The sequence below is a fragment of the Streptopelia decaocto genome (genome assembly GCF_964273445.1).
Source record: "Streptopelia decaocto genome assembly, chromosome: 17".
Classification (NCBI taxonomy): Eukaryota; Metazoa; Chordata; class Aves; order Columbiformes; family Columbidae; genus Streptopelia; species Streptopelia decaocto.
Window position 1 is genome coordinate 10061754 of NC_138672.1, and position 24961 is coordinate 10086714.

The 24961-nt window shown below is 49.5% G+C and overlaps 2 protein-coding genes across 3 annotated transcripts in view; one reads left to right on the forward strand and one right to left on the reverse strand.

Moving 5' to 3' along the window:
• CAMSAP1 (calmodulin regulated spectrin associated protein 1) overlaps window positions 1-8056 on the forward strand; it is a 32700-nt gene extending 24644 nt beyond the window's left edge. For both annotated transcript variants that reach the window (XM_082068047.1, XM_082068046.1), the window contains exons 10-18: window positions 278-372; window positions 1094-1178; window positions 1540-3973; window positions 4172-4308; window positions 4400-4608; window positions 4690-4792; window positions 5127-5242; window positions 5476-5594; window positions 5924-8056. In XM_082068047.1, the coding sequence (XP_081924173.1) occupies window positions 278-372; window positions 1094-1178; window positions 1540-3973; window positions 4172-4308; window positions 4400-4608; window positions 4690-4792; window positions 5127-5242; window positions 5476-5594; window positions 5924-6232 (3607 nt within the window). In that variant the 3' untranslated portion in view covers window positions 6233-8056. The remainder of the gene's footprint in view (window positions 1-277; window positions 373-1093; window positions 1179-1539; window positions 3974-4171; window positions 4309-4399; window positions 4609-4689; window positions 4793-5126; window positions 5243-5475; window positions 5595-5923) is intronic.
• Window positions 8057-13769: 5713 nt separating this feature from the next.
• KCNT1 (potassium sodium-activated channel subfamily T member 1) overlaps window positions 13770-24961 on the reverse strand; it is a gene marked incomplete at its 5' end in the record, with an annotated part of 34396 nt that continues 23204 nt past the window's right edge. Inside the window, 14 exons of the mRNA XM_082067644.1 lie at window positions 13770-14153; window positions 14476-14560; window positions 16887-16949; window positions 18747-19050; window positions 19839-19859; window positions 20203-20331; window positions 20687-20770; window positions 20875-20976; window positions 21493-21604; window positions 21850-21984; window positions 22426-22497; window positions 22671-22843; window positions 22926-23031; window positions 23953-24169. Of these exons, the coding sequence (XP_081923770.1) occupies window positions 14033-14153; window positions 14476-14560; window positions 16887-16949; window positions 18747-19050; window positions 19839-19859; window positions 20203-20331; window positions 20687-20770; window positions 20875-20976; window positions 21493-21604; window positions 21850-21984; window positions 22426-22497; window positions 22671-22843; window positions 22926-23031; window positions 23953-24169 (1724 nt within the window). The 3' untranslated portion in view covers window positions 13770-14032. The remainder of the gene's footprint in view (window positions 14154-14475; window positions 14561-16886; window positions 16950-18746; window positions 19051-19838; window positions 19860-20202; window positions 20332-20686; window positions 20771-20874; window positions 20977-21492; window positions 21605-21849; window positions 21985-22425; window positions 22498-22670; window positions 22844-22925; window positions 23032-23952; window positions 24170-24961) is intronic.

The following is a 24961-nucleotide window of genomic DNA, read 5'->3' on the forward strand; positions in this document are numbered from 1 at the left end:
AACTGCTGCAGAGAGTCCAGCGCAGCCACCAAGATGCTGAAGGGAGTGGAGCATCTCCCGTGTGAGGAAAGGCTGAGGGAGCTGGGGCTCTGGAGCTGGACAAGAGGGGTGACTCATTAATGTTTACAGATATAGAAAGGGGGAGTGTCAGGAGGATGGAGCCAGGCTCTTCTCGGTGACAACCAGTGACAGGACAAGGGGTAATGGGTTCAAACTAGAACACTTCATTATAGAAATGAAGTTCTTGTAGTAATGAATTTTTGCTTCTCTGAATTAGTGGCAAAGGAGGAAACCCTGCCTTCAGCCCTTCCCATCCACTGCTCCCGCTGAGACAAAAGCAACAAAAATCGTTACAGGGAGAAGACAGCCCTGGTAAGTCTGCCTTGAATTCGCACTTCAACAGCCAGTCAATGGCAATACAATAATTAATAAAAATACAAGTTCATAAATGTGAATGATGTAAAGTTGAATTCAACTGCAGTCAGCCAAGTAGTAAGCACGTTTAGTTTGAGTAAATCATCTTTGTTTGCATGAAAAGATTTTAAAGATCCTTTAAGAAACTCAGTGGGTTTTTGGAATCTTTTTCCTCTCACAAATGAGTTCATTTTCAGAATCTCAAGTGCAGGAAATTAAACTAATAATGTCAGTTCTGTGAAAAGAAAGGAGAAAACCAGAATGACAAACTCACTCTAGTACTTGTCATATTTTGCCTCAACGTTTTTTAAATTACTGAAAACCTAGGCTTATACTTACACGGAAATCACAGAAGTGCTCAGAATTTATTGTCTTTTGTCAGCTAAGGTGCCAGTCAGACATTCGAACTGCTTGGGCTCTACCAGCATGCTGTGAGGACTTTCTTTCCCTAAGGCTGAGGGGCTGACAGGGAAAACAGTTTGAACAGTTTGTTCATGTGGTCACTTTTCATTGTGTTTTTTTCAAGCTTTGTTTGTCTGTCTTTGGTCAATATTTCAGCAAATTTGTTTGCTGCTGCCATCTCTTGGTGAAACGGTTTGTTATGTTTGCTATTAAATGGAGTAAAAGTGCAAGTTTAAAGACCCTTTCTAAACTGTTCATCATTTAAAAAATATTTCAGGTCACCGGCACCGTTCTAATTCTCTGACCCGCGTTGACGGGCAGCCACGAGGCTCAGTTCTTGCGTGGCCGGAGAGGAAACCCAGGTAACAGATGCGTTTAAGTGGTACCATGCTGTTGAATGAAAGGGTGCTCAGCTCTGTGACAGTTTAATTGCAATAATGTGGTATCGCTTCCTTAGAACTGGACCAAATCGCTTAATTTTGTTTTCTTTTAATGTGCATTTTCAGCGGTGAGTGACTTTTGCTTGCGGTTGGAAAGACTTTAAACAGGATTGTCAGTAAGCACTGAAGTATCTGAAGTTGCTATTTAGTATTGCTGGTCACTTTTGATATAGGATACATTTTTTCAAATAGAGCAAAAATGTTAGCTGTCTGTATTATGGTCCTTGGTTCACCAAACTGTAACTTTTTGTGTGTGTCAGTAGACTCTTCTTATCTTTTGCAGGCCTCTGTCTCAGCCAACACCGTTTGCTCTCCATCATTCCGCCAGCAGTGATGTGGACCCCGGCTCTGGTGACAGCATTAGTCTGGCCAGATCAATCAGCAAAGACAGTCTTGCTTCAAACGTCGTTAACGTAACTCCAAAAAATCAGCCCCATCCTCCATCAGTGAAAGCGAACGGGAAGAGCTTGTTGAACAACGTTGAGATTGAGGATGAAGATGAAGAGCTTATTGCAATAATCAGATCTGAAGAAAGGCCAAACCGTAGTGATCACGAACTGCAGAATGCATCAGTCAGGGTGCCCGGCATCGTTACCACGGCGTGGTCTCCAAAAACAAACAGCGAGACTTCAGAAGGCAAACAGGAGAGTTTTTACCTGGAGCCCTTAATGCCTGCTGTTCTAAAACCAGCAAAGGAAAAACAGATCATCAATAAAGAGGAGGAATGTGGGGAGGGGAAGCAGAGGAGTTTTATAACAAAGAGATTAACTGATGGACACTTGCCTTTGCGCAAGAAAACAAACAGCACTCATGGTGAGCATGACCTCAATAGGACTTTTACTCCAATTTCTAGTTCTGATTTCGCTCCAGTCGCAGAAGCTGGTGCTGCGGACTCGGCAGCGCTGATGGAGGCCGGGCTAGAAGCTGCTAGACCTTTGGCTAGTAGCAGTTTGGATCCTTCCGCTCAGGAGCTCTCCACTGGAGGATTCTTTCTTCATGCTGCTAAATCTGATGATGACATAGCGAGTAAAGTCAATGTAAGTTATGCTAAAAGTCTCAACTCACATATTCAGGATACTACGTGGACTATGGTGAGACAAGACTCTGACTCAGACCTCTTGGACATAGAAGACGCTGAGGAGGATTTGGTGGTCGTAGGTGACCATCCTATAGTTGCTAAGTACATTGGTGAGGAGGAATCTGCAAAATTGCAAGAAGATATGAAGGTAAAGGAACATGAAGATAAGGATGATGCTAGTGGACGTTCCAGTCCATGCTTGAGTACAATTTCTCAAGTTAGCAGCGTGTCCATGGCCAGTGGGAGCGTCCGAATGACCAATTTTGCCGAACGAAAGCTTCAGAGACTTAACAGCTATGAGACAAAGTCCAGCACGAGCAGTTCACAAAAGACCACACCAGATGGGTCAGAAAGCTGCCCAGCACCACTGACCACATGGAAACAAAAGCGAGAACAAAGCCCCAACAGACAAAATAAAGATAACGCTAATCTTTTAGCTTCTGAATTGGTGCAGCTTCATATGCAGCTGGAAGAGAAACGAAGGGCAATAGAAGCTCAGAAGAAGAAAATGGAAGCCTTGTCAGCAAGGCAGCGATTAAAATTGGGCAAGGCAGCTTTCTTGCATGTTGTTAAAAAAGGGAAATCCCCCGATGTTCCACAGCCTCTTAAACCAGAACATTTTGCAAAAGAATATTCTCGGCACAATGGTGAAGACTTTGATGAAGTTTCTTTGGCTTCCAAATCTGAGGAGTTTCTTGTGAAGGAGGAGGAGAGAGAAGAAATGCTCAGTGATGCTCAAGAAGTAGCAAAAGTAAAAATGCAAGAAAGCCTTGCTTTTGCTGAGCAACATAAACCAAAAGACTCTGCTGCTATACATGATTTGGAAAAAAGTAAAATTATTTCTGTTGCCCTCCTAGAAGATAATGTTACAGAAGTAGATATAAATGAATGTGACCTTTCTATTGAAAAACTGAACGAAACAATCAGTACCCTTCAGCAGGCTATATTAAAGATTTCCCAGCAACAGGAACTTCTTATGAAATCTCCATCGGTGCCGTCACCAGGAACCAGAAGTAACTCTCAGGACCAAAAGGTAAAACCACCAATTCATTTTGTTGAGCCCCTGTCTCCAACTGGAATGAACAGTCTTCGTAAACCACCTCGATTTGGCCAAGGAAGGAGCCCTCGGTCAGGAAGACCAGTTGATCTGAAAGTCCCTAAAGACAGACAACAAAATTCAGCGCGTGTTAAAACCCCAACGCCCAGTCTAGAAACTTTACCACATTTAAGGCCATTTCCATCCAATAGCTTGTCAAAGACACCAACGGAAATCGGCTTGGAAAATAGTCTTGATCTTGGAAACGGTTCTCAAGAAAAGTGTTTCTTCGATACCTATAGACTTCACGATGAGAGCAACCAGCGGGCACTTGTTCTCTCCACCTCCAAAGACGCCAATATTATTTCTGAAATGAGCAAAGAGATGAGTAACAGCTTCAAGGAATCAGGGTTGAATTCTTCTGATGGCTCAGGAAAAGAAAATGTCCCGGTGGATGAGCCACTGAGAAGCAAAGCAAATCTCATTGAAGTAGACCTGTCCGATTTAAAAGCTCCAGATGAAGGAGAACTTGAAAACCAGGATAGCTCTACGGATATAATTAGTGAAGCTGATCAGAAGTCGGGCGTGGGTTTTTTCTTCAAGGTAAATGTATTTACTGTTTATTTCCCCCTCATTTTTCAGTCTTCTGATGGAATGCGACACATTCTCCTTGCAATATTAGAACTTTAAAAAGCTGCACTGGGAAAGAAATTGCTAGTGGAGAAAAAGGGTTTTGGGTTTGTCCAGCTTGATATATTTTCTTCTGTTCCTGAAAACTCTCTAACCTGGTGAATTTTGCAGGATGAACAGAAAGCAGAGGATGAGCTCGCGAAAAAACGTGCCGCGTTCCTTTTGAAACAGCAGCGCAAAGCAGAGGAGGCTCGGATTCGGAAACAGCAGTTGGAGGCTGAAGTTGAACAAAAAAGAGATGAAGCTCGGTAATGACACGTGGCAAAGAACACTTCTGTTTAGCTCCTGAGATGAGGAGAGTTATTCTGTGTTGATCATAATGTTGTGTTTGCTTTTCAGTCGCAAAGCTGAGGAGGACCGAATACGAAAAGAAGAAGAGAAAGCTCGAAGAGAACTTATCAAGCAAGAATATTTAAGGAAAAAACAGCAGCAAATTTTGGAGGAGCAAGGGCTTGGAAAGCCTAAATCCAAGCCCAAAAAACCCCGGCCAAAGTCGGTCCATCGTGAAGAATCTTACAGTGATTCGGGGACAAAGTGTTCTTCCACACGTAAGAATTTCCATCTGTCTGCTCTCGCTGATCCGCAAACCCGCTTTCAGAACGTTTCACAGTCTTGCTTTTCCTTTGCAGCTGATAACTTGAGCAGCGCCCAGTCTGGTTCCAGCCTTTCTCTGGCCTCAGCAGCCACCACGGAGCCCGAGAGCGTGCACTCGGGCGGCACGCCGGCGCAGAGGTACGCACCAAATCGGCTTGGGATTCGGTGTTGTCCGCTTCAGCTCGCTGCCGTGGAGGCACAATAGTCATTAGTGAATTCATCTTGTGGTTTATGCGACTGCCAACTCTCATGTTCTGTACAAACTTGCAGCTTTGTTTTGGTTTCTCCCAAAGGAAGAATAGAATTTTGCTTTGATAATCCAGCAGGGAGGATCGCTCGGGGCAGGAAAAGGGACAATAGCCCGTTCCATTCAGGGCCAGTGACTGGTCAATTTATTTAAGATTGGAAGGGAAAAAACCCAAAATCTTGGCATATCTCTGTTTTATTTTTGTACTTATTTTCCCTCCACCAGAGTTGAGTCTATGGAGTCCTTACCAATACTAAGCAGAAATCCAAGCAGAAACACAGAAAGAGATTGGGAGAACGCTTCGACAGCATCTTCCATTGCTTCAGTGGCAGAATACACAGGTGACTGGTTTGTTTTAGCTGATTTGTTATCAATAGCAGGTGATAAAAAGCTGTGGCATATTTGATGTGACACATGGTTATTCTTGAGCAGTTGTCAGGTGGATTTTCTGTTTATTATCTATGAAATTAAGTTATTACAGAAAAATATTTGGAGGGTTTTTTTCACTTTGATGAATGAAAATCTCAATGTTCATGAATGTAGGGCAAATAATTTTTATTTTTGTCTCCCTTAGGCCCAAAATTATTTAAGGAACCCAGCAGCAAATCCAACAAACATATTATCCACAATGCGATCTCTCATTGCTGTCTTGCTGGAAAAGTGAATGAGCCACATAAGAATTCAATATTAGAGGTAAACATTAAAATACAAAATCATGCACTGGCAATAAATGTATCTGTAATGCTCATTTCCTAATCCCACTGATGCCATTTCCTCAAATGAACCTGTATTGAGAATCCTTTACTTCCCGTGACCGTACGGACTTGGGGAAAATGTGATCCTGGGTTAAGAGTTCAAATTGTAAATTTGTGGAGGGGCTGAATATCATAGTTACTGATCCGGTGTTTCAAAAAACTTGAAACGCTTATTTAGCTCTATGTTGAAAGCTTAAAGCTTGGGATAATACAGAAAGTGTCACTGTGAACAATCTGTGTGTGTGTGTTTGTCGATTTGTCGTGCAGGAACTAGAAAAATGTGACGCCAACCACTACATCATCCTGTTCCGCGACGCCGGCTGCCAGTTCAGAGCACTTTACTGCTACTACCCCGACACGGAGGAGATCTACAAGCTGACCGGGACGGGGCCAAAGAGCATCACCAAGAAAATGATTGACAAACTGTACAAGTACAGCTCGGACAGAAAACAGTTTAACGTGATTCCAGCCAAAACCATGTCGGTCAGCGTGGATGCTCTCACCATCCACAACCACTTGTGGCAAGCCAAGCGACCCGCAGTGCCAAAGAAGACTCAGACTCGTAAATCACACTGAGGTCTTGGGGAGAAGGTCGCGGAACGGGGTTGCATCGAAAAGAAGACACGTTTACCATTTTCCTCCGGTTTGGTATGAAATGTGCAGAACCATAAACATTTTTTAAGAAGCTTCTAAACAGAACCCGTGGATGCAAGTTATTATAAAGAATGAAGGAACGTTGCCAGTGTTTTTTATGAATGATAAATCTGCTGTTACACCCAATGCTAACTACTGTGGCTTTCAGCTGGTGAGGGACTGTGCATGTAGCAAGGTCTTTAACAAGTGGATTTCCTTTTACTTGAAGCTTTTCATCGGTACAAATTGGGATTCATTTAGTTCTGTTTCCTCTCTGCCTCATTCCCTCTTTCCCGTCATTCTCAAAGTTGGCAAACTCCGAACTCCAGGAGGGTTGAGCAGATCTTGGGTGAAGTGCTTTGGCTTTGGTTTGGTTTTTTAAACAGTCTTTAGGGAAATCTTCCTTTCAGACTTTTTTGAGGAACTGTTTAATACATCCAACTGTTGTACTGTATCTACTGCCAACCTAAGTCCAGCTCTCAGATTTCTGAACAAAAACAAAAGCCCCAACTTGTGCTGCTCAGAACAGAGTTTACTTGCAGTGTCTGTTTAGGATGAGCCTTGCCAGGATAGCAAAAGCCAGTCTTTCTTAAAAAAAGTTTGCAAACGTAAAGATTTCTGGAATACAATCATGAAGAGGCGTTCAGGTGCTGCTGGCTGCTATGTGCCTGACTGAGGCTTAAGGCAAAGCTGAGTGGAGCGCAGTTAACGCTGGTTTCGGTTTCAGGCAGTGTCCTAAAGATGTGTTTGCTTTAATAAAGAAGGATTCTGGTAGGTATAGAACATTTCCACTCTGAGCACGCTACTCCTGTACGATGGTGCACTTAACGATCACAAATTTTAATGTTTTTATTACATCATGAAATGTAATTCTACTTTCTTTGTCCTGTCTTTATTCTGAATGAGCAGCATGCTCTAAAATGAAGAGTGTGTTATGTTTTTTATTTTGGGTGATATATTAATATATATTGATTTGTTTTTCTCATTTGAAAGCGATTTTTAAACAGAGACATTTGCATTTGTTTCAAAAGCCCGAACAAGTCGAATGGCTTGGATTTCTTTTCATGTTGAAATATTAAATCTTGAGTTACGACCTTAAAAGTCTTTGTGTTTCAGCAGATTAAATTTTTGTCTGTGGTAACAGGGTATATTTGCAGTTCGGTTCCATTTTTTCTGGCCCAGGTCAGACTTCCGAGCAGGTTTCTGTAGCTGTGACCTGGTTTAATCTGCGAACGTGCTCCCGCAACATCTGGTTTGACACGAGTACCCGAGGGTCGCGTAGCTTAGAACTTTGGTTTGCACATGTTTACTTTTATTTGAAGTGTTACTTGAATATCTTCTCTCTGAAGTGCAAGAGACACCATCCTAGACATGAACTGAGCTCTAAAATACAAGACAGTGTGATTCTTAGACTTTGAGGATAATGGAAGTTACAAAGAGTTCTGTACAGAAGGGGAAAATAGGGTACGTAATAAAGTGCTAGCTAGGCAGGGCAGATGAAGGTCTTCCATTGTGCTCTCTCCATTTCGTCCCCTTCCAGTACTCCTTGACTAGGCTGCTGCAATGTTGTAAATTATGTTAGATAGTTCGCTGCTTGTAAATAATTAAAGGCTTTATGGTTTCTAAAGTGCTTAAGTATTAAACACCGTCATGAGTGTAACTTTTGTTACCATGCTTTTCATGCTTGTGCTTTATTTCTCACTGTTTGATATTATATACCATATTTATTTTATGAAACACTGAACTTTAATAAAAACCATTAACTGATTTCCTTTTTATTTCATGTGTACTTTTGTTGTTGTGACGCTCCATCCCTTCAGAGGACTAATCTGCTTTAAAGATGTGCAGTTCTGTGTCTCTTGTGCTCCTAGGAAGCTCCACCTGGAAGTAGCTATAATAACCACATGGCACGAGTTTCGTTCTCCTCACCCTGACTGCAAGATTTTGGCCAAAAAGCTTTCAGAAAATTGGAAAGTAATTGAACAGTCTCGTGATGGTTTATTTCACCAGCCTTCAGACCCTCGAACGGGGCTGGCGGGTCATTCAGTGTTACGTGTCTGCAGATAAATAGAAATAACCTGGCAACCTGCAGCTTTAGCTGTTAGTTGAGTTTGGTTTTCACCAGGATTTGTTGTTCCCCCTTGGCCGTGTAAACACAAGCAGAACTGGCTTAAAAACCCCAACGTTCCAGCTGCTGAGAGAGGCTCTTGTGCACCCGGGGGCCGGGGCAGACGGGAGAAGGAGCTTTAGCTGCAGCATCAGCTTCTCCTGCTGCCTGTGGAGGGAAATAGACTGTGGCAGCTGGCTAAAAACCAGTTCCTTTGACTTTTCCACTGAATTTTCTGAAGATGCTTCTGAAGCTAAATAATCTGTGAGCCTTTTATTTTCGTGCTCCTGGGAACAGGAATTATTAATCCCTTCCCGTGTAGAGCAGTGCGACAGTAGATCTCTCTTCGACTGCTCTCAGTTTCTTACACATAATAAATACAAGAATGTACATCTTTAAAGTGCTTTTAAATGCCATTTATTTTGCTCACACTTTCATACATTGATCCATGTATTTCCACGTGCCTTTTGCATTTGTAGTTGTGTCTTTGTCTCATTTTCATCACGCTTTCCGGCAGCATAAGAGTTGAAGCAAGAATAATCGGAGTTTGGGAAATACTTACCTTGAACACCTTAGTGCGGTTCAACACTACGCTGGGCTGCTAGAATGGTTGAATTCTGTGCTTTCAGTTAATTAGGGGTTTAAGTGTAATTAATTTGAAGCAGCTGAGACGCGGGTGGCTGGTTCTGGAGTCACGGGGTGGTAGAGGGTGTGATCCTGCCATGGGGACACCAACAGGAGCCCCATCCTGAGACTTCAGAGGAGCAACTTTCCAGAAAGTGACATGCAAGGAAGATTTTTTGGAGCGCTTTTGTACCCATTTTCCTGCCGTGTTCCATGTGCTGGGGAGTCTGAGGTCTGTGGGGAGGTGTTTGCGTGTGAAAACTCTTCTATAATACGCTTCAGTTTGAGATCGAAATATTCACGTGGTCAGTGAGTATATTTTTAGATGTCTAAAATACATCGTTCAACACATAACAGCCAAAACAATTGAATTCCTGTCCCCACACTGATCAGATGTCCTATGCTTTAAGTATATATATAAAGACTGAAAATGCAAAATGGAAGAAGAAGTTTACTGCATCTTACCGCTGCAGTTTTTGTGGGTGTGACATATATTATGATTTACTTAAACTTTCTGTGGCTGGTGAGTCTGGTGGTGGTTTTAGCTTTAACCCATCATTGCAGCAACCAGGGAGCGTTGATGTGACGCGTCCCTTGAGATTCTCCACAGGTAATTATGAGCGATCGCGATATAAAACCGCCTTTAATCCGCATCCTTGGCGGGCTTCAGAAACTAAGAGAAGAGAACGGTGGATCTGGACTTATTTTTTGATACAAAGGATGTGAGATGCATTGTTGTAGCCCTGTATCTCATGGAAATTGTCAGGGCAAATATACTAGAATTACAGGAAGAAATTCACACCAGGGAAGGTGAGTGTATTGTCCACATTGCATCTAAAATTCTGCTGTTGAGCTCATCACTCAGACACGGGGCTGTTACCATGTCGGGTTTGTTTGGAAATTTTGTTTGGATACTTTATCAATATAAAGTTATTATATAAGCAAAATATTTCCCTTATGGTTCTGAGCTTTCTGTTTGCAGGCACATTTAGGCTTATTTTGGGTTTATGGCTTTTGAAGGTTCCCCAGATTCCAGTGTGCATATGGAAAAGCGTATTTTTGCTCTTCCGTTCCAAGTGGTAAGTTAAATTCTATATTTTAAAAACTAAACCAAAATGTTACCCAAAATGCCATTCCTACCACTTAAACTTTCTTGGATAGGGATCTGGTTAATCTTGATTTGGTCTCTTAGGGTGACCATTGGTTATTCATCAGCCAATATCCATCACCCGCTTTGCTGTGTTCCCTGAGGGTTTAGTACTTTGTCTAGTGCTTTTCAGACCCGTTTTGTGGGATATTTGATGCCCCCACCTGTTCCGCAGACGCGTTTCTGTTGCAAAACCGCAGGGTGGATTTATTTGCTTGCCTGTGCTAAAGATAAATCTACTTTCCAATTACATCTCGGTACTGAACTATTGTCATAGTTTTCTGATAGTCCTGAACTGGTTCAGGAATAACGTATTTATTACACGGCGGGAGGGAAGCTCTGGGGAAAGCTTCTTAAACCGCTGTGTGCAGCAGGATGGTTAAATATTCAATATCCAGCGTTTGTTAACGTTCAAATGAGCCGCTTGAAAGGTTTGAAGCATCCAAACTGCCAGAATTACCATAGTGGTACATGGAAACCCTACTGGAGAAAACCCTCTTTCTTGTGAATGTGTGTCTTTCAGGAAATAGCTATAAAAACTGATTTTACAGTAAAATAAAAAGCCCTTCATGGTTTTGCTGTGCTTGTTGCTACCCAGCCGCATCGATACCATTTTTTCCCTTGCAATGTATCTTTTAGTGCACTGGATTTTCCTCTTCTAAAAACCTTCAGTGCCAGAAGCTGATTTTTTTTTTCCTCAACGGGGGCAAAAAGTTCTACATGAATTTTGATTCATTTTTTGGAATTATTTGCTGCTCTTTTACTGCTCCTGTCGCTGTGGAAGGTGGAACCAGAGCAAGAGCAACCAGGTGAGGAACCTCCAGCTGCAGCTGCGCTGGCCTCGAGGGACGGTCATTATTCTTGCTTAAAGAATAATTAAAAGGTAATTTTAAGAGGGACATGGCTTTCTGCTCCTCAGCCTGTACAAGTCTATAGCACAATGACTTGATGGCTTCCAAACTTCTCATGGGTACGTTTGTTAACCTTAGAATTATCTTCGCTAGTTAAGTTAGATTATGTTCTTCTGTATAATTTTAAATCCGTTTTTTCACAGTATTTTCTTAATGTCTAATGAAGACAATCTGCTTGCTGTTTGCATTTGATCTCAACGTTAAAATGTATCTATGTGTGCAGTATGTTTTAGAAATGGGTTCTCGTGGTGGAAATGGTGGGATGTGGATGTCAACCATAGAGTCAATGGAAAATTCTGAAGCGTTTAGAGGTCGAAGAACGTGAACCGAATTGCGGCTTAAATTCAGTTTTAAAATGTTCAGTTCAATAGTCACAGAATTTAATGCAGTTGTTGAATCATAGAAAATAAGGATAAAGTAAATTAATTAAATGACATTTATATAAAATGTTGGAGTCATACTGTTCCGGTAACACAACAGAATATCTAAAGCCCCCTTTCCACGAGGAGTTTTGAAAACTGAGGCTAAAAGGGAAGATTTCACGTGTCCCAGCAAGAGGATTTGACCCATGGGCTCACAAATCTTAAGCCACCTCGCTGTGGATTTTAAGCTAAAAGTTTTGCTTCCAGGAAAACAAAGACGAGCGCAGGCCGGGCTGGTGCTGCATGCAGCTCTTTTATTTTCATTGGTCTTTACAGAAATGTGAAGCATCTTCACAGTAATTGTACAAAACCATCTCCGGTGGCTGCAGAACGCGGCGCAGGACGCGGCCCGGGGCGTATCGGCGGCTGAGAAGGATCCGTGTGCGAGCTGAGCCGGCCCAGGAGAAACGCCGTGTTCTGGAGAGATCCAAGTAAAAACAGGTACAACGGGGGATATCATAAATATACTCTAACATTTGGTTGAATATTCGGTTTTACTTTGATGCACGATATATGGATTTAGTGCATATTCAGCGTATGAAACCGTTAGTGGACACGTAACATGCGACGGAGCCGTTTCTGGTTCCCCAGGGCCCGGTGTGGCCGCGTTGGAGTTTCCTTCAGGACAATGGGGTTTTTCTGGGTTTATTGGCAGCATGGGACGTGATGGCCGCGTTTTCCTGCCCCGGGAGAAGCAGAAATGCCCCTTCCTGACGTTTCCAGGACCGTTACAAAAATAAAATACTTCTGTTTTTACATTAGTACCGTAACTGAGACTAAAGAATTAGAAAACTTAAATGCTTGTTCTTCGACTTGCATTGCCCACAGGTATCTACAGGAGTTATTTCAACATCCAGTCAGAATGTCTGCTAGAAATTTACACCATAGAAAGTACGCAAAACGCGCAGGGTTTATACACAGAGCTTTCGGTGTAGATACAGCTGTTTATACATTAAACAAACCGAAGCATTGTCAAAATACAGTAATGTCTTTTCTCTCTTTTTAGCCGTGTCACAAACCACACATAGACGGGATTGCTTTGGGGATGGGGGTTTCACTTATGGTAATTTGCTCCTTGAATTAAGGGGCAATAAGAATTCCGCGTCACTCATCACCCAAGCCAAATGGACGAAAAATATTGAGAATTACATTCTGAGTAGTTAAACATGTGCAGATCATCACATCACCCATCACTCCTTTTATTTTAACCTGTCCTACGGAAAAGAAAAAATAAAAATAAAAAATAAAAAGATGATTGATAAAAGAAAAAACAACCAAACACCACACAAACCCTCCAAAAAACAACCAACCCAACCCAAACCCAACCACAAAGTCGCGCAGGCGCATGTGCTTTCTCAGCACCTTCTCCAGGTGATGCTGGTTCTGTCCGGTCCTACCCCCCCCACTCCAGCATCCTCGGTCCACACTCATTCTCTCAGCCCGGCACAGCCCTGGCTCATCCCACCAACTGCTCACAACCGCAACTTGCAACATTTGGTTCTCTTTTTCTTCTTTTTGTAAACAACTTTTATCAGGGTGTCATGGGGAACAACCAGGGAATGTTATTGGCAATAACCCATTCAGCCGGCAGCAAGGGCGGGATGGCTGCTGGGCTTCTGTGGTCACATTGTGCTTTACAGGCTCCCCATAAAAAAACAAACCAAAACCCACTGGCGTTTTAACACATTAATGTAAAAGTATATAAAGTTAACAACGTGCTTATTCACTTGGCAGTCAACTTAAACCTTTACACATCAATGTTGTAGAGTGTGCAAAAATAGATGGAAAACACGTTTTTGTGTTTCTGCTACGGAAAGGTCTCTGGGGCCGGGGCAGGTGCCTGCGGTGGTTTAACGCTGCACATCCCCGCGTTCTGACGGGTTGTGACGCTGAGCGAGGACGGACGGAGCTGTGGGGACACAAAGGTGACAAGGGGTGTTGCCGCAGGGACAGTTTGGCTTGGGAGATGCTGGACATGGTGTAGCCGCATCCTCCCATCCCGTCTGTCCCCACAGACACAGCTCCGAGTGCTCCTCTCACCGCTGCCCATCGCCAAAACCAACAGAGGATGAAGAACGTGAACTGGGTGGAAGAGCAGAAGTGTGGTACCCGGGGGTACCTGCCGAAGGAGGAGGGTTGCGGTGCGGTTTTGCTCTTGTATGGACAAGCCCCATCAACTCCAAACGACTTGCAACCCGTGGGGACAATACGAAACGTTCCTGCTCACACAGGGTCATTTGGCATCCGGGTCTCAGCCACGTCCCACCAGCACCAGCGAAGACTTTCTCACTAGTTGCGGTATTCATAGAAAAAGTTAAAAGCCACGGGGGGACGTACGACCATCGTCCGTCAGTCTGTCCAGCTGTCCCGTCCCTCCGGGGGGTCCGGACACCCCTTCTGTGGTGCAAAGCCAGACTGGGCATCACCTTCCTGGGGCGAGGGCCCCCCCCGGGCAGCAGCCGCCTTCCCCCCGGCTGGCCATCCTCTTCGTCACCCCCGCTCCCCGGCAGGGACACGGGGCGGGGGGGCTGCTCACAACTGGGTCTCGTCGCGCGTTTCGGGGTTGCAGGGGCCCAGCTTGTTGCTGCAGCTGCTCTTGCGGCTGTGGCCGTCGTTGGACACATGGGCCAGCGGGTCCGAGCGGATCAGGTACCTGCGGAGCAGAGTTTGGTTAAGCCACTGGGACCCCTTCTGGTCCCCCATAGCAGGAGGGAGCTGGACAAATCCTAAATTAGGGTCCGGGACATGCAGGGATGCCCGTTGGCGCCGTGCTGGGAGCTGCTGCTTGTGGCAGCTGTTAAAATAATGAGGAGTTATTTCTCCTGGTGCTGCACAGCGGCAAAGCCGAGGGAAAACCTCCGCATGGCTGGTCCGAGCGGCAATCAGCAAAACTGGGGGGTTTGGGAACAGGAGGAGGGGGAACGGCTTGGGAAGGAACGAAAAACCTCAGGTCATGATGAGAAATCAGCACCTACACGATGTCATTGAGCTCCAGCCGCGTGTCCGGGGGGGGATTGATCAGGACGTAAGACAAGGTGTTCTGGTGGTCATTCATCTCATCTGCGACAGGAGGGGAAAGGGTTGGTGAGGGACACCATGACGGACACCCCGAGAGCCACCCCGCTGCAGCGGCCCCGAGCGCCGGGCTCCGAGGGGTCACAGCTTGTCCCCAAGGACGCAAAGGGGTCCCTGCCCTGGGGAGGCCACGGACAAGAGCGCTGCTGCCAGGAGAGCAGCGAGAGCATCGCTGCCTCCCCCCTGCCCCCCCCACGCGGATGTAACTCTTCAAAATCCCATCTCCCAACCCAAAACCAAAAAGAAGGTGTCTTACCTTGGTTCAGTGCAAAAAAGGGAACAGGTTAGTCTTCCACGTTAGGTACAGCACAACGACTCCACGCACCAGGTCAGGGTGGCCAAACCCCCCCCCAGGCAGCTCAAACACTCTTCCCGCTTCTCCCCTCCTTGAATGACTCCATTTAGCATCATCCAGCAACGGGATTTAGCTCAGTGACCGTGTCTCTCGCCAGCCCAAGGGAAACGACATCCATGCAGTTCCAGAGCTGTCGATGCCATTCAGGGACAGCTCTAAACTATGGCGACATCGTGGTGGGGATCGGGGCCACCGAAAGCTGCACCCATGGGTGCTGCTCAGGGTGAACGGGCGGCCTCGAGGCCGGGGGGGCACCCTGCACTTTCCGAAATAGCTGAGAACAAGATCATGGGTGAAATGAATGGGGGTGCGAGGCTGCGGGCAGCCGGGGAGGGGGTGGAAGCTGCGACAGATAACACCATTGACAGAGTGAGTGAGCGGGTGCGGATGGACAGGATGGAGAGGGGACAGACAGACGGACGGCAGGGGCAGCGTGATGAGCGCGGGGGGACACCAGCTCGCTGCAAGGCTTATCACTGGGACACATCTCCGGGCTCTCAGAAAGGCCCCTCTGAGCAGCATCGGTGCACAGGAGCTGTTTGCTCCGGGGTGGGGGCTGCACCCCACGACCTGTCCTGCTGCTCCCCCCACCCAGCCCTGGGGTCCCCCTGTCCCAGCCGCAATGTGGAGCAGATCCCCTGCCACGTGGTGGGACACAGGCCGAGTCCTCTGCCAGAACCGCGCCCATGGGTGCTGAGCAGAACAGCACCAAGCTGCCCTTCATCCTCAGCGCTGGGGTGACGTCTGAACTGGGGGTTTCTCTCGTCGTGACATGAGCCACAGCAGCTCAAGCCACCACAGCCGCCTGGGTTTGCCATGATGGGAGATGGGAAGGACCCTGGCAGCTTCTCTGCTCCATGGAAGCTCCTTTTCCTGACCCCCCAGCAGCCGAGCCAGGCACTGCCCAGCCACCAAGCCTATCGCCACCTTGTCCCCGCGGCACAGCAGCCGGGCTCAGCCCAGAAGTGCCCTCCAGCAATATTTTTTGGGGGGGAGCCAGCGCTGAGCTCCTGCCCCCATGCAAAGATGCCACGACATCAGATGGTGACCCTGGGGGTGCCCGTGGTGCACCCGCTGTGCCCAGCCCCTCGTGCTTGGCCCCAGCGCTTCTGTGGGAGGGGGCGATTCCAGCGGGGCTGAGCTCAGCCCAGCACCCCGGCCAGCCAGCAATGCACTGGGGGGCTCCCATGAGCCCAGAGGGGGCTGCTGCTCCCACAGTCCATGGGAAAATGCCAACCTTTCACCTTACGCATGGGCTAGTGAAGCCTAAAATACAGCTGGGTTGGGCTACTGCTAATCTCTAGGCTGCTGCAGTAAAATAAAATGGCATTTCCCATGCACTCTGCACCGCTGTGTAAAGGTGTAAACGGTGCAATAACCCTGCAGCTCCTGCAGACAACAACGAGGTGCCCCGGGGCAGCTGCAGCAGCCAAGCCCAGCACCTCCCCGGACAGCAAACAGGCTCTGCTAACGCTCCGGAGCTGTCCAGGAACGCAAACCAAGGATTGCCAAGGGCTTCCCAAGCACTGCCTTGTCCCCAGGCTGCGGTGACCCACGTGCAGCCGAGCGGCGAAGGGGCCGGAGCGGGAGCTCCAGCATCACCCGCCAACAGCTTCTCCCCCTCTGAACCCCCTCCTCAAACTGCCACTGGCTTTACAGACCAAAAACAACTTGCAAAGCAAAGGAGGGAGATGGGTTTTTTTTAACCCCTTGGAAGAACTCAGCTAGAAAAGGGTCCCTTGAGTTTTTATCTCCATGACTTGATGAAGCCCTGTGTTTGCACCATCGTCACAGGACGGTCTTTTGTCTTCCAATGCCACCCAACAAATCAGTGCTTGAAAGGCTCGGGTATCTGAGGTGAAAACCGGCAAGGGTGTGGATTGGGCTTAGTTGGCATGATCTTGTTGTACGCTGCACACCATGAGTCACGCGGGACTCCCAGGGAAAGGGAATTACCTTGCAAATATCCCAGGTTTACCCGATTCATCACATCACTGGCTGTTAAATTTGCTACATCCTCTACAGAACATACAGGGAAAGGCACAGACATAAACAGAGAGAGAGAGAGAGGTCAGCAAGCCATGATTCAGCAAATATCAGAGACGAGCTCCTGCACTGCAGCAATAAAATGAGCAAAAGAAAAAGGAAAACGGGGAGAAGGCAGAGCAACGTGTTCTTCCAAAACGCCATGGGTGTCCGGACACTGATGGTGACACATGGTGACAACGCGCTGTCCCGGGGCCGCAGCCGTGCCGCCGGTCCCCCCGCCGTGCCCAGCGCCCCGGTCCCCACGTCGCCCTCCCGCCCCCATGGGAGATGCATCCTGCACCCCGGGGGCTGGAGCTCCCCCAGGTTACACCAGCCAAAATCTGTAGGATCAGCCAGGTGAAGGCTGCAAACTGATGCCAACCCAGGCAACGGTGCCCCGAGCGTCCCGGCGGGGGTGGGGCGCAGGGTGGCCCCTGGGGTGCTGAGCCGCATTGTGCGGGCAGGGAAGCCGCCCCTGCCCTCACCTCTGCCTGCGTGGGCAGGGGCTGCAGCCCTGCTCTCCCTCAGCTCTGCTCCGCGTGCACCTCATTTCCCAGCTCCCCATGCCTGGAGCTGCGTGAAACAGCTTTTTTACAGCAGCAAATGTCGTCGGCTGCGCTCCAGCCTCTGCAACGGAGCTGCAGGGAGATGGAAGTTCCCCAGAAAAAGCAGCAGAAATTTTTAGGGCTAGTACTATAGGAAAAAAAGAGGGGGATGTACCCCTGTGAGCTCTCGCCTGGTGTCCCCGCTGTCCCCTCACAAGCCGCTCTCCTGCCTCCCTCCCCAGGGATGCCCACAGCCACCACGTTCACCCTCCAGCTCCAAACCCCCTCCTGCGCTGCATTTCTTGACATTTTCTCCTCCTCTTTCACACGCCTGAAGGGCTGCGATGGAGAAGCCACCATGGGAGAGGAGGAATCCCCACCCTGACCCCCAAAATCAGCCCCCGGCCCAGCTCGGGCACAGTGCCAGCGGGGCAGACAATGCTTTTTGAGGATGGAGCAAACAGGCAGCAGCACAGGATGGCTCAAAAGAAAGAAAGGGGGGAAAAAACCCCAAACCAAACAAACCAAGGCAACTATGGGCCACAAGACTTTGTCATAACCAAGGGGTGGGGAATTGTCCGGGGAGGGGGACACAGACGCCAACACCAACAGGTGGGTGAGAAGCTTCACGAGAAACGTGGCTGCAGGAGGGACGCTGTGGGCTCACCCCAGCCAGACACCGCTGCCACACACAATGAAGCAAACCACTCAGCCCTGCAGCTACCGAAATGTTCTCCATGGAAGCATTTTATGAAGAATTAAAGCCTATAACAAAAGGGGTCTGTGCCAGCTGATGGGGCGTCACCTCTCCTGCCGCACGGCGGGCAGATGGGTTTTGCTGACTTGGGAGTCAGAGTGTCCTGAACCAGAAAGCGGGGGCGAAAGGGAATCACACCCTAAGGCTGCGTGGCAGCACTTGGTCCAGCTGTAGGCAGAAGGGCCAGAGTTACTGAGTTACTCTGCACTGCAAAGTCCTGCCTGGACCCAGCCCAGAGCCCCGAAATGGGGGGTGCCGCCTGAATTGTCTGGGGGCAGTAGGTGAGGGGGCTCTGCGTGGCGGGACCCCATCCCTGAACACCTGCGTCTGCAGAAGCGCAAGCAAGCTGGGGAATGTGCCTGCGGGGTTAGGCTTGGTGAGGGGTTAGGCTCAGCTTGGGGTTAGTTAGGCTCAGCTTGGGGGTTACCTGAGGAGCCCACGAGCGGGATGCGCCACCGCAGAGAAGCGCGACCGAACGGCACTTACCGTACCCGGTGGTGGGCAAGCCCAGGTGCTTCATGCGGTTCTTGACGAGCTCGGAAAGCTCCTGCCGCTCGGAGCGGCGGTAGAGGCTGAGGCGCTGCTGGCTGATCCACTCGGCCGTCTTGCCCGAGTGCTTGTTGCCCTTCCTGCTGAGGCGCCGGGCCCACTGCATGCTCTTGCGCCGCAGCAGCGGGTGCTCGGACTGGTCGCTGGAGCAGGAGTTCCTGTGGTGGCTGGTCTTGATGCCCCAGTGCTCCTTGATGTCCTTGGTGTCCTCGCAGTCCTCCACGTTGATTGAGATCTGTGACTGGAAGCCCAGCAGGTCACGGAGGGGACACAGGAGGAGCCAAAAGGAGCCTGTCCTGTCTCTGGTGGGGTGGGATCTCTCCCGTGGGATGGGATCCCTGCTCTGATCCATCTCTACTGCTAAAACTACCTGGCCAGCAGATTTGGGATAAGCAGGCTGCCCAGGGCAGTGGTGGAGTCACCGTCCCTGAAGGGGTTGAACGGACATGGAGATGAGGTTCTCAGAGACATGGGGTAGTGCCAGGGGTGGGTTAATGGCTGGACTTGATGATCTTGAGGGGCTTTTCCAATGAAAATGATTCTATGATTTTAAGTGGAGTTTAATGGGCACCTGACATCTCTAACACACTCATCCCTGGGCTGCCCAAGGGACAGCCGTGCTCTTGTGTCCCCACTTTCATCTCACAGCAGATGTGCTGCTGCATGCCCGATACAGCAATCCCCACAGGGAAGCAGGAATTTATTAATAAAGTGGTTTAAAGCATCTCTAAGCAAGAGGTGGATTGCATTGAATTAAATGGCAACTTTCGGCTCCCTCTAGCTGCCTCCTACAAAGCTGAAAACTGAAGGTATTTAGAACAGGACATCGCCCTTCTGTGGGGACAGGCAGTGCCATGCTGGCACTGGGGTGACAGCTGGCACAAAGCATGTGGCGGCTCTTGGTGGCCACAGGAGCTGCTCAGTAACCCAACCCAGCCACTTGCCCATGGGCAGCCTGGGGACGGGGGACCAAGGGCAGCGGTGACAGCCAGGACGATGCCCGAGCAGCGGGATGCGAGCGGCACTCACCTGCGCTCTGATGTCATGGGGCTGCAGCGGGGGAAAAGGAAGGAAAAATAAAGTGTCAGCCCAGCGACCGGGCCAGCCCTGCTGTGCCACATCCCCCCCCGCTCCCCGGGGACTCGGTGACACGTGGCACTGCAGAAAACATACCCAGAAAACCCCCACTTGCCCGCAGCTGGGCTGCTGCCCCAAGAGACGGGCAGTTATCCCAGGCCAGGACACTGTCACCGTAACGCAGATGCAGGGACACCAAGGAAGCAAAGGCAGAGCTTCCCCTCCCCGCCCCCTGTTGCCCCTAGGGCTGAGGGGGCTCATGGACCCCCCATCTCTGCCAGGGGGATGCTCGGCCGGGACCACCGGCAGCCCCTACCTCAGAGGTTGCGAACATGTGCGACTCCGTCCTGTAAATCCCGATGGGAATCTCGGCGCTGGAGGAGCAGAGCTTCTGGAAGAGGCGGCCGTATGTCCGGATCCACAGGTCGTCCTCAGTGATCTTCATCTGAGCAACACAGGGCAAACATCAACCGCCCTGCAGAGCCTGCCAAGGAGCACCCCGGGGCTCATCCATGTCAATCCCAAAAGTGAGCTCGGCTCCCCAAAAAGACCAGGGGCAATTTCTGACTTCAGGCTTCAGAAGGGGGATTTTGGTCGTTGGTAGCTCTTGGGCTTTTGGTAGTGTTGAGACTCCCCACACATGCAAGATAACAATGACCTGGTGTATTCTGCCCGATGTTTCCTCCCCCTGATTCTCCAGAAGAGGAGAACCCTCCACCCCGGTGCATGGGTTGATAGATCCCTCCAGATCCACAATGACTTGGCCCAACGGTTTCAACCCTGAGGGACTCGGCACCTACCGCACAGAGGTAACCAGAGCCCGGCGTGGTGTCCAGACCCAGCAGCAGCCGCGTGATGGTGATCATGTAGTCCTTCACGAACGACTGGGGAGACATTTGGGCAGGAAGCCGGAGAAAAGGTTTGCTCGGTTATTCACTGGGAGATGCAGAGGGGCCAGGGAGCATCGCCAGCTCTGTCAGGCTCTCACCTGGTAGAGCAGCGTGTCCAACATGCTGATGCTGAAGACCCTCCCGGCCGCGAAGGGCAGGCGGAACATGAAGGCCAGGTTGGAGCCGTTCTCTCGCTCTTTCTGCAAAAGGAAGAGGAGATGTGAGCACCCACAGGCAAATCCTGTCAGCAGGGGCTTGTTCACAGCCTTCCAGGGGGCTTAGCAAAGCAAAACCATACAGATACCCCCGCACAGGGTTTGCACAGAAACTGGAAGTCTTGTGAAAATGGGAGGACACCAGCATGGTGATTGTGGTGAGTGTGCCAGCAGGGAACCAGGGCAGCACCCTTACACTGGCTGACAGGGTTCTTCTTCATGGAAATGTGTGACACATGGTTGGGGTTTTTTTGACATGGGCTGGATGTGACCCTGTCACACGCCCCAGTGTCTGGTTCGGGGGTAAACACGTAAATACAGAGGAGGAGGCAGCTAGTCCAAAGCTCAACTGCCCATTTTTTTGTCTGCTGCAAACTATTGCAGGTAGATGCACACTATGGTAGCTACAACATGCAGAAGAGCACAGAACCTTGAGGAGCAAAAATGTGGTCACTCTCAGCATTGCCTTCCCATGCCCTATGGGAGGAGAAGACCTCTTACCTTTTCTAGCTTGGAAAGGGCAAGAGAGTAACTGTCCTTTGCTCTGAACTGCATGAACCTCATGTTGGAGGGGTGGGTCAGCTCGGTGATGATGCTGAGGCTGGGGAAGAGCCTGCAATAGAAAGAGACCTGTTGTCCTGCAGCTCCCTTAGAAGTGACAGCACTCCCTGCAGTTACACCCAAGAAAGACCAAACCCATCCCTGTGCCTGTCTGAGGTCAGAAATAGCCAATTAGATGCTGTTTCCTAGAGTGAGCCCAACCACAGATGTGTCCCATTGCCACCACCCCAGTCACCTCCACCCTTCCCAGCACAGGTAAGGGACCGTGACAGAGCTGGGGCAGTTGTCACCCCTCACCTGAACATGGTCTGGACGTTGACAATCGTCTTTGCATCCGCCATGTAGTCCTCCTCAGCACTCATCGTGCTCTCCTTGTCCACAACCACCAGGTTGTCGGCATAGATGATGCCGCACTGCAGCAAGCTGTCCAGGCTGGGCAGTTCCCAAAGAGAAGAGCGCAGAGTCAGCCCTTGCAAACGACACAGGGAAGCAGCACGCTGCAATGCCCAGCGCTACGGCAAGCCCGGCTGCTCCCAACCACCAGCTCTTTGCCTGCTCACATCTACTGGGGGGGTTTGACAACCCAAGAAGCCAAGGGTGCGCTCAGCTCTACAGTACCAACCCTGGGGCTTCCCATGGGATGGCCCAAAAGTCTGGGCTGGGGTCAATTGGAACGGGCTGCCCAGGGCAGCAGTGGAGTCGCCATCCCTGGAGGGGTTGAACAGACATATAGATGAGGTTCTTAGGGACATGGGTTAGTGCCAGGGGTGGGTTAATGGTTGGACTCGATGATTGTGAGGGTCTCTTCCAACCAAAATGCAACACATTTAAGGATTACTGTAAGTAACAACAGACACACGCAGAAACACCTACTTGTCGATCGTGCCCTCCATGTAGTAAACCATGGGGAAGCAACAGATGGCTTCCAGAAAGTGGTGCTCGGGCCTGGAAGAAGAACAACAGAGAGCAAAGTGGTTCAGCAAGACACAAAACCCGCACAGGAGCTGCCAGGGCCAGCACCCAACAGTGGCACGGCCATTCCCCCACAGCACGAGGTGCCCACGAAAACCCAGGGGAGGGCTTGTGGCAGTGGGAAACATCTGCAGAAAAGTACTTGCTTGTTGTCCAGCAGCAACACGATGGGGTTCAACTCTTTGCGGGACCGATAGTATGCGCGGAGGGGGACAATGAAGTTATACAGCCCGTTGCCAGCCGTCTCCGCCGAAACAATAATCAGTTTGTTCTTAAACCCGTAGGCTTTGGCATCTTCAAAGCTGTTGTGCTTGCAGCCCTGTGCGGTGGAAGAAGGTGTTGTGGGGACAGAACGCGGCTCTCGGCCGCCCACCCGCCGTCCTGCTGCATCCCCATCCTACCTTGTCCAGCCTCAGGCAGCAGAAAGGGGCTTTCTCAGGTAAAAGGTGGCACAGAGTCGGGGAGCTCCCGATGTAGGGTGAGTTTGGGGGGTAGCCCTTCACGTACCTGCGGCAGAGAGTAAAATCCCACAGTGAGGATACAGGGAGAGCTTTCCACATGTACAACACTCAGACACTGGGAAAAACATTTAAAAGCAGCAGACCCAGGGCTCATGCACATCACTGGCAAATGCTTTGCAAAACTCTCCCGCAGCAGCTGGAAATTTCACAAAATACACATATTTAGGAATCTCTCTTGCTATGCACAAGATCATGAGGTTGTAAATATGCAGCAGTCCCTGCGTGGGTGGGGAAAGCAGCAGCCAGGACCATTGGGCACCGCTGCAGGGAGACAGGGCAGACAGCTCCAGGAGAGGGGGACGATGCTGAGCCACGTAAAGAAGCAAAACAACTCACGTTCCATTTTTAGAGCTTGTTTTGGTGAACAGATTTTTTTATATATCACCATTTGTATTTTTGATGGAACCAGCAGCAGGAATTTTCATTGAAAGAGCAGCTACAAGTGGGCACGAATCAAAAGCCGTGAGCCTGCAGATGCTGGGTGAGCTCCTCACATCACTGACACCATCCAAACAGGTAACCAGTGAAGCACGTGCTTATCTGTCTGCCGTAAACTAACAGCTTTAAAGCTGGAGTAAACATTTATTTTGCACTTTTTATATATATGCAATGGAGAAGAGGATCCTGTTCATGTTGGTGAGTGAAGGGAGGCGAGCAGACTGATGAACAACCCTGTGGTGTCTGGCTCAGTGCGACTTTGCTGATGCCCAGAGGAGATTTCTCCAAAACCGCAGGAAAGGCTGACGGCCAGGTAGTGATTGCCCATGTTACAGATGCCGCTGTGCTCAGAAAAAGCTGAGAGGGGCTCAGCCGGATCATCCCTCCAGCCCCACAGAACACCCGCCATATGCAGTGCTCCCCATCCCCCCGAAACTCAGGATGGCTTGACCAAAGGTGGGCAACTCACTCCACAACCGCCGACCCCTCTTCATCCGACTGTGTCATCTCGTCCTCTGACTGGTCGCTGAGCAGGTCGCAGGGCAGCAGGGACGAGGTGTCGGCCAGCTCGAGGACGGGCGCGATGCTGGGCCGCCGGTTGCCAGAACCGTTCTCAGCCGGCAGCGCCAGCTTGCTGCTGTTGGCCGGGCGGCACTCCGTGTTCTGCAGGTCCATGGCCACTGTACCTGGACACGGCGGGGGGAAGCATGGCAAACACGCTATAAGGAGGTGAAGGGAGCTGCAAAGCATCATGGAAAAGCCTCATATGTCACAAGTGCAATGGGAGCCACTGAGGGACCTGGGGGGTTCAGCTGGAGAACAGGAGCTGAGGGGAGACCTGATCTCTGAACTGCCTGAAAGGAGCTTGGAACCAGGCGGCGGTTGGGCTCTGCTCCCAAGGAACAAGCACCAGAACCAGAGGAAATAGCCTCAGGTTGCACCAGGGGAGGTTGAGGTTGGATCTTGGGAACCATTTCTTCCCCAAAGGGCTGTGGGGCATTGGAACAGGCTGCCCAGGGCAGTGCTGGAGTCACCATCCCTGGAGGGTTGGACAGATGGAGATGGGGTTCTCAGGGACATGGGGCAGTGCCAGGGGTGGGTTATGGTTGACTCGATGACCTTGAGGGTCTCCTCCAGCCAAGCAAAGCCCAGGCGCTGGGCTCACCGGGCACCACTGGCACTCATGGGATTTCTCTGCCTCCTGTTACTCTTTGCCAAAGGTCCCTCTGTGAACGAGCCACGTTACAAGAACACTGACAAATGCTGTTCAGCAAAATGCTTTGAGCTTGCTGGGGGATAATCTATGCAAATTGCTGCTCATGAGTACAAACGCATAAATTATTTCCTGAAATATAATTTGCTCAGATGGCACAGCGTCCCCGAAATTCGCTCTCCCCAGATAGAAGCTGGAAGTAATGACTCATGGTATTTTTTTATTTGCAAAAATGCACCACTCGCTGCAGAGCAAACTGTGCTCT